Source organism: Belonocnema kinseyi, chromosome 6 (assembly GCF_010883055.1).
Source record: "Belonocnema kinseyi isolate 2016_QV_RU_SX_M_011 chromosome 6, B_treatae_v1, whole genome shotgun sequence".
NCBI lineage: Eukaryota > Metazoa > Arthropoda > Insecta > Hymenoptera > Cynipidae > Belonocnema > Belonocnema kinseyi.
In genome coordinates this window covers 33,477,296-33,484,683 of record NC_046662.1, presented here as the reverse complement: position 1 = coordinate 33,484,683, position 7,388 = coordinate 33,477,296, and the positions used below count along the sequence as shown (strand labels likewise).

Genomic DNA, 7,388 nt, shown 5'->3' with positions numbered 1-7,388 from the left:
TTTTCTACGGCCATAAATATAAGAACGATGAACTTATGGGAAAAAAGGTATGAGGCTTCAAACTCAGACCCTTCGCAGCAGGTGTTCCTTTTTGAGATATAATTTCGAATAATTTTGTAATTCACAATTTGAAAACGCGATTTCTGTAACCTATAGATTTTTACGATTCCAGGAATATGTTATAACCCTACAAAAGTGTACAATTTGAGATGTAGTTTTATGTAAAACTCTTTTGCAACTCAATTCGTTCTCATCAGTTACATATATAATATTGTATACTTATTTTTTTGTTAAAAAAAATTTAGGAATTTTCTAACTTTTTAAAAATTTGTTGTACTCTTCATATTTTTAATCTCGTTTTAAAATTTACATTTTCAATTTCCACAATAATTCATATTTACAAAATTGATATTTATGAATAAAAGATTCCAGGTTTCTTACCAATTTATTGATGAATCTGCAGGATCTTCTTGATCGCTGTCTAAAAGGGATTCACTGTCAGAGCTTGTGTCATCCCCAACATTCATAATAATGGGCCCAATTTCTGCCAGAACGGCCTCAATCCGGTCATCCACTCGTCATAATTTGTTTGCTTCTTCTATGGTATGTTTCACGTAATTGGTCCAGTTCTCCTGAGTGACGGTGCCTACTCCTTCATGTAATAGCCGCTTCACGTCTTCGATTTTAAAAGTGAAATTATTGGACTTTACGTAGCCTTTAACTTTCGACCAGACCAATTCAATGGGGTTTAGTTCGCAGTGGTAGGGTGGTAACCTTAGAACTGTTTTATTGGCCCTTTTCGCTATTTCGTCGATGACGTACTTATCGTACTGTGGTATCACTTCCTCTACGACATCCAGCAACTGAATTTTCAGCATCGTATCTGCATATTGGAATCCTTTTTCATGCAGCCAATTTATGATTTCAGGCATATTCCACGATGTACAGGGTTTGTCCGGAAAGTAATAGGACTGAGTCGATTTAAAAAAATGTATTGAGCTATTCGTTACAATTCTTTAAAAACTTTCAAAAGCCGCGGTGCATGCTGCTTGGATCCCCTCTGTCGTCTCAAAATGCTTGCCTTCCATCGGCCTTTTCAGGCGAGGAAACAAAAAAAAAGTCTGGGCGGGCCACACCTGGGCTGTAGGGCGGATGCGGAAGCGTTGGAATGCCGGCCTTGGTTAGATACTATAGCTGTTCACAAGAAAGGCGGTGTGAGCCGGGGCATTGTCGTAGTGCAAATTCCAGTCGGCTGCGATGTCATGAACCACATATTTTGATAAATTTAACATCTGGGCAATTAAACGAATATTCAGTCGACGCTCTGAGTTCAAAACTTTGCGTACACGAGTCACATTGTCGGTGTTTGTCGAAGTCGAAGGTCTTCCAACACGGTCTTCATTGGCGACCCCTTCCCGGCCCTCCAAAAGGCCTGGTGCCACCAAAACACACCACTTCTTGCTAAAGAAAAGTATGGGTAAACCTGCTTGATCATATCAAACGTCTCTGTCGCAGATTTACTGAGTTTCACACAGAATTTAATCGCGTACCTCTGCTCTAACGAACGCTGCATTTTCGGCTTGCACCACTCACAGAAACACTTCGCATGAAAATGCCTGTCCTCACTCTCCAAGTGCTCGGAGACAACTGACCAGCTGCTCGTTCGTTAGCTAGGAACACCCTCTACCGAATCCAGTCAATGCGCGCACGCTCCGAAGTACAGTCGCGGCGGAAGAAAATCAGTCCTATTACTTTCTGGACAAACCGTGTATTAGGCATTTTATCCTCTTTCATCAAATGATAAGGAGCATTATTCATGACGATAACGTAATTATCATCTAGTGATGGCAAAATGTTTACGAACCAGTGCTTGCAATTATCTCCATTCATTTCGTCATGGTAGTCTGCAGAATTTTTTTTTGGACTCAAAACACAGCAAACCACCATCCACAAAGCATTCTGTACTGCCGATGTGCAGCACAATTAGCCTCCTTCCCTTTCCACTCGGATTTGGTGGTCCCGTCGATAAGCCTCTGATAAAAACATCTCTTGCCGATTGAATGTACTTGTCATACCAGGCTTTGTTAGTGACGTCACCTGCGTTTACCCACGTTTCATCCAAATAGTATATTTTGCGCCTTTCTGCACGATATTGTCGGATATTTTCCAGATATACTCCATGCCACTTAATCAGGTCATCTCGCTCTGTCAAGAAGCTGTTTATTTTCCTTTTAACATATGTAAAATTGAGTTCTTGTAGAAGATGGTACAATGAGGTGCGTCCTATTTTCGGAAGTTCCTCTTCGTCACGCACAGCCTGCAGTATTTTATCGATAGTTGGTAATTCACCCCTCAAGTAAAAGGAATGCACTTTTTTACGGATAAAATTTTTTTGCAATTCGTCTAACTTGGTTCTTCAGTGCAGTCGATTTTTTTTCTGTGGAGACCTCACTTCGCCAGTTCTTTCGTATTCCCAAATCGTTTTACTGATCGTCGTTTTTCCATATCCGGTTTGCCGCCCTATAATTGTAAACGCATCTCCTTTTGATAACTCCTCGTTCTCTCTTATGAGTGTCTTGTACATATTGATGAATATTAGCCTCTGACTATTGTGAATAACCTGTGTGAGATTAGAAAATAGTTATGTACTACTTATTTATTTAAATAAAAGTCATGTTAAACACAGAAAAAACGAATTGTCAAGAAAATGGTTTAATTTTTTACCTAACTCAGAAATTTTAAACTAAAATGATGAATCTTCAAGTGGAATAGTTAAATTTGTACATGTAGAAATGAAACGCTTGAATCTTCATCTAAAAAAAAAGAAGTTTGGGTAAAAAAGATCAAATTTAAACCAAAAGTTCAATAATGCAATTTTTTCTTGAAGAAAGTAATGTTTAAGAAAATGATAAATTTTCATATAAAAATCTAGAATATTAAATTGGAATAAGTTAAATTTTAAGATAAAAAAAATTACTTTCCACAAAAAAGGAAAGAAAAAAATAAGTTTCCAAAAAATATTTACCGTTTTAAAGAAAGTGATGAATTTTTATGTGGAATTATAGATCTTTGACAGGAATAGCTTAATTTTAAACCAATAAGATGAGTTTGTAACGTACCTTTAGCTAAAAATAATAATTTCATTACACATTGTAAGTAGATAAGAACATAAAAATTGAACATTCTTCATTATTATGGAAAAACTATTCTCTTAAATCGTGAACAACCTAAAATTATATTATATATTACAATAGGGAATTTCAGATTGATACTAGTTCGTACCTGGACACTCAAAATCGAAAAGTTGAGATTCCTTCTGCATTTTGCAAGTGCAATACTGTGAGGAGGTGATAAAGTATTACGAGCTGGCCTACAGGCTCATCAGCTCTAATAGTCTAATGACTTTTCTGTCATCTAGGGACTCGTTTGCAATCTCATTTCAAATCAAGTCATTGCAATCCCTAGGCTAAGCCCAGGTCAATAAACAGTGTTAATACACTCTGCGCGAACTGGCCGAAAATTCGTCGTTCGTGTCGGTCATTCTCTCACTGAACAGAGTATATTAAAGTAAATTCTGTTAGAAACGTCATGTCATTGTTGAAACAATTTTTATTGGTTGAGGCAGTTTTCTATTAAAAAATGTGGATCAATAATATCAAATATAATAAATAGAATTATTTTCGTGAATATATTTTTGTGCCTTCCAGTATGTCACATTGATATTAAAAAAAGAGAAATCTTTTGAAACTTGAATCGTAATTCGAATTAGTGAATGTTCTTTTTTATAATATAATCATAATAAATATTATCAAAATATGAGTAATTCAATTATAAATAAACTTTCACAATATCATGTCTAACTCAGAAAAGACGAGTTTATAAGTATTTTTAGAAAAGTAATTATTTAAACAAATTTTATTTGTTTAAGCAATGTAAAGATGGTTAATGTATTCTTTCTATACGCTATACAGTCACAAACATAATTGTATGTGTTCTATTTTATTTCATTTTTTTAGTTATCGGAAAAAACTGCTTGAGCAAATAAAGATTGTTTAAACAAATAGAAATTTGTTAAGCATTAAAAGAAATCTATCTCTGGCTCAATATTTAGAAATTTCTAAAATAGACAGTAAATAATTGTTTAAATAATCCAAATTTTTTTAAATAATTGAAAATTGTATAAAAATTCATGAAAATCATTTAAATTGTCCATTAGTAAATAATTGTATGAAGAACACGTCGAAAATTTCTAAAAAGTAACAATAATACGTAAACATGTAGTTTTTTTGGGTGATATTTTAGGTGCTGCAGGGATTCTGAGAGTGAGCTAAAAATAAAAGTTTTTAGTAGGGATTTATTGCATGTGGGGGAGGGGTCTGTTAAAGTATCAGACTCCATAATAAGAATAATTGTAAACGTATGAAGCACGGGGCGGGGGTGTTCAAAATACCTACAATATGTAAAACGTATTTTGAAAATGACCCCTACCAATCATTCTCTAAAAATTAGGAGTGCTAAGAAGATACCGAAGGTATAGTTGTCGTTTTTTGTGAATAATAGCAAATTTGAACAACTCTAGTGAAAGAATATCTTCAAATTCACACACACAATAAAGAATTCAGTTTCAGTTCAATTGTAGTCACCAATAATGTCTAATATGTGTGCGTAATGAAACTAACAAGAAATCTTCAGCATAGTAGTAATTCAGTATATTAAAATTTTGTATTTAGCATGAGAAACATACGAAAAATCACCGTTTTCCAATATGTTCGTTGCACTAATTGAATTGAAATACGCCAATCTCTCGCTTTTAGTCAACCCATTTTCAGCTTGCCTAGAACTGCTGGCTCATACAGTTTCTCAAGGGAGTAGGGCAAGAGCGGTTGCGACATTATATATACAGATATATATTTCAGTTGGAAACGAGTCAGGCGGCCCTCACTGTTTACGTATCTCTCCCTCCAAAATCAGTCCAAGGCCATTTGAAGGCAACCCCCAACACTTGACTAGAATCGAGAGTTTGGTGTAATTATATTTTGAAACCCCAAAACTTAACGCATAAGGTTCTTTTTGCTTCTTTAATTTACGATGGAATCTCCTTCTTTTTTCGTTAATTCTCTGATATGACAAATTTAACTTTAAAATCGACTCTTCAGATGTTTTCAATAGTTTCGGATATAAATATTTCTCAGATATATAAATGATGTAAAACTCACTGTATTGCGGTTTGAAATGTGGTTACAACTAAGTTGAAGTTGATGTTCGTTATTAAAACACGCTTGGAATTTCCAAGTACTTAACTAAATCAATTTTCATGCACAACGATTTTGAAAGCAGCAAGAAACTGTTTCATAAAATAGGCGTTGATGAATATAAACGGAGGTAGATGTACAGAGTTACACAGCATGAGAAAATGAAACGGGATCCTAGACGCTTTAAGAGACTTTTTCAGATAATTGTTAGGGGGTAAAGCTATGAGAGACCACAACTGCTATATAGAATACAATGGTTAGAATAGGAAATTAAGGGATTCTGTACCTCTGTGGTTAGAGATAAAATTAAGAACTTTAAAAATAGTAAGGCTGCTGCTGGCAACTATACACCTCAAAGGTTGTGCGAATTAATAAATGTATGCATCAAATTGGGAGAAGTTCAACAAGACTGGAAAATGATTACGAGCTTCAAGTTTGCCACACATATGGATTTAAAACTTTTGTAATTAATTTTTAAAAAGCTATGAAAATAATATAATATAAACTAATATAATAATATGCTACATGACAGTTCGGAGTGTTGTTTAGAAGCTCACAAAAGCATTCTGCTAAAAGTGAGCGCGAAAAAAAACAGTGATGGATTTCAAACGTAATAGTGTGATTGCTTTATATTTAGAAGGAAAATCACAACCAGCGATTGTTCGTGAGCTCAATCACCATCAACTGAATAAAGTTTTTGTTAATCGCACCATAACTCGTTACAATAATACTAGTAGCATTGCAAAACGTCATGGAGGTGGTCATCAAAAGACTGCAACGTCACGTGAGATGGTTCAAAAGGTAAAGAAGCGACTTGAGCGAAATCCCCGACAAAGTGCTAATCAAATGGCAAAAGAACTTCAAATATCCAAGTGTAGCATCCGCCGCATACTGAAAAATAATCTCAAGGTCAAGCCTTACAAGATCCAAAAGGTGCATGATCTCACACCGAAGCAGCAACAAGTTAGACTTGAGAGAGCGAAGGAGTTGCTTCGCTTCGCCGAAAGCGGTCAATTTCCGAACATTATGTTTTCTGTGGAGAAAATTTTTCCAATTAAGCAATTAGTAAACTCTCAAAACGATAGTGTTTACTTGACCGACCGTTCATACGAGAATTTGAGTCATCGATTGGCCACCAGCAGACAGCACCCGAAACAGATAATGGTTTGGGCCGCTGTGACCGCAGATGGGCGCTCTCCAATCGTTTTCATCGAGCCTGGCGTCAAGGTAAATGCCAAATATTATCGAGAAGATATTCTGGAAGTTGTTTGAAGCCGTGGACGGACAAACATTTCGGTGGTAGACCATGGACGTTTCAACAGGACTCGGCACCGCCTCACAAAGCTCAAGAGAACCAAGAATGGCTAAAAAACAACGTTCCGAACTTCATAACGTTTACACAATGGCTCTCGAACTCGCCAGACGTGAATCCAATGGATTATTCTCTTTGGGCCATTTTGGAGAGCAAGGTCCGAACTAAAAGATACACCAGTCTCTAGACGCTGAAAAAAGCCATTGTCCGCGAGTGGGCCGAAATACCTGCAAGTCACAGTCGGGCAGCTTGCGATTCGTTTTTGGACCGTCTCAAGACCATAGTCAAGGCAAAAGGTTGTCATATCGAAAAAAAGTGAAGTGATTCTGAATGTTTTATTATTTTCACACATTTTGTACTATGAATTAAATAGAAGTAACTTTTCAAACTGAATTTATAGCCTTTTCAATTGGTTACACTTCGATTGCCGGACCTTGTAGTATATATAGACTTAAAATAAATAAAAAAACTGAAATTTTCTCAGATATTTTTCTCTATCTAGCTTTCTTATTCTCAGAATAGAATTTTGGTCTTCATATTATTTTTTGCGGATATAAAAAAGTATCCTACAAGTCTCCATTTAGATTTTTTACGTATCTCTACGTCTTTGGCGTAATATTGTAATTTTGTAAATTCTGCATATTACTTACTATAAATACAAACAAAATTACGAGTCCTATTGGAAAATGGTTAAAAGACTTTTTTTAGGATTTTTCAAATGCTATATTTTTTTTGAGACTTGTTTTGCGAAATTTGCGTTGTTTGGCCATTATAATACTTTCTCAATCATAAATGATGAGAATGTAATAAATCTCTACAAATTT

The 7,388-nt window shown here is 35.3% G+C and overlaps 1 protein-coding gene across 1 annotated transcript; it reads left to right on the top strand.

Moving 5' to 3' along the window:
• Positions 1-5,849: 5,849 nt before the first annotated feature.
• Positions 5,850-6,524, top strand: LOC117175325. Its single transcript, XM_033365034.1, has one exon. It carries the CDS (start codon positions 5,850-5,852, stop codon positions 6,522-6,524), a length of 675 nt encoding a protein of 224 aa, XP_033220925.1.
• Positions 6,525-7,388: the final 864 nt, after the last annotated feature.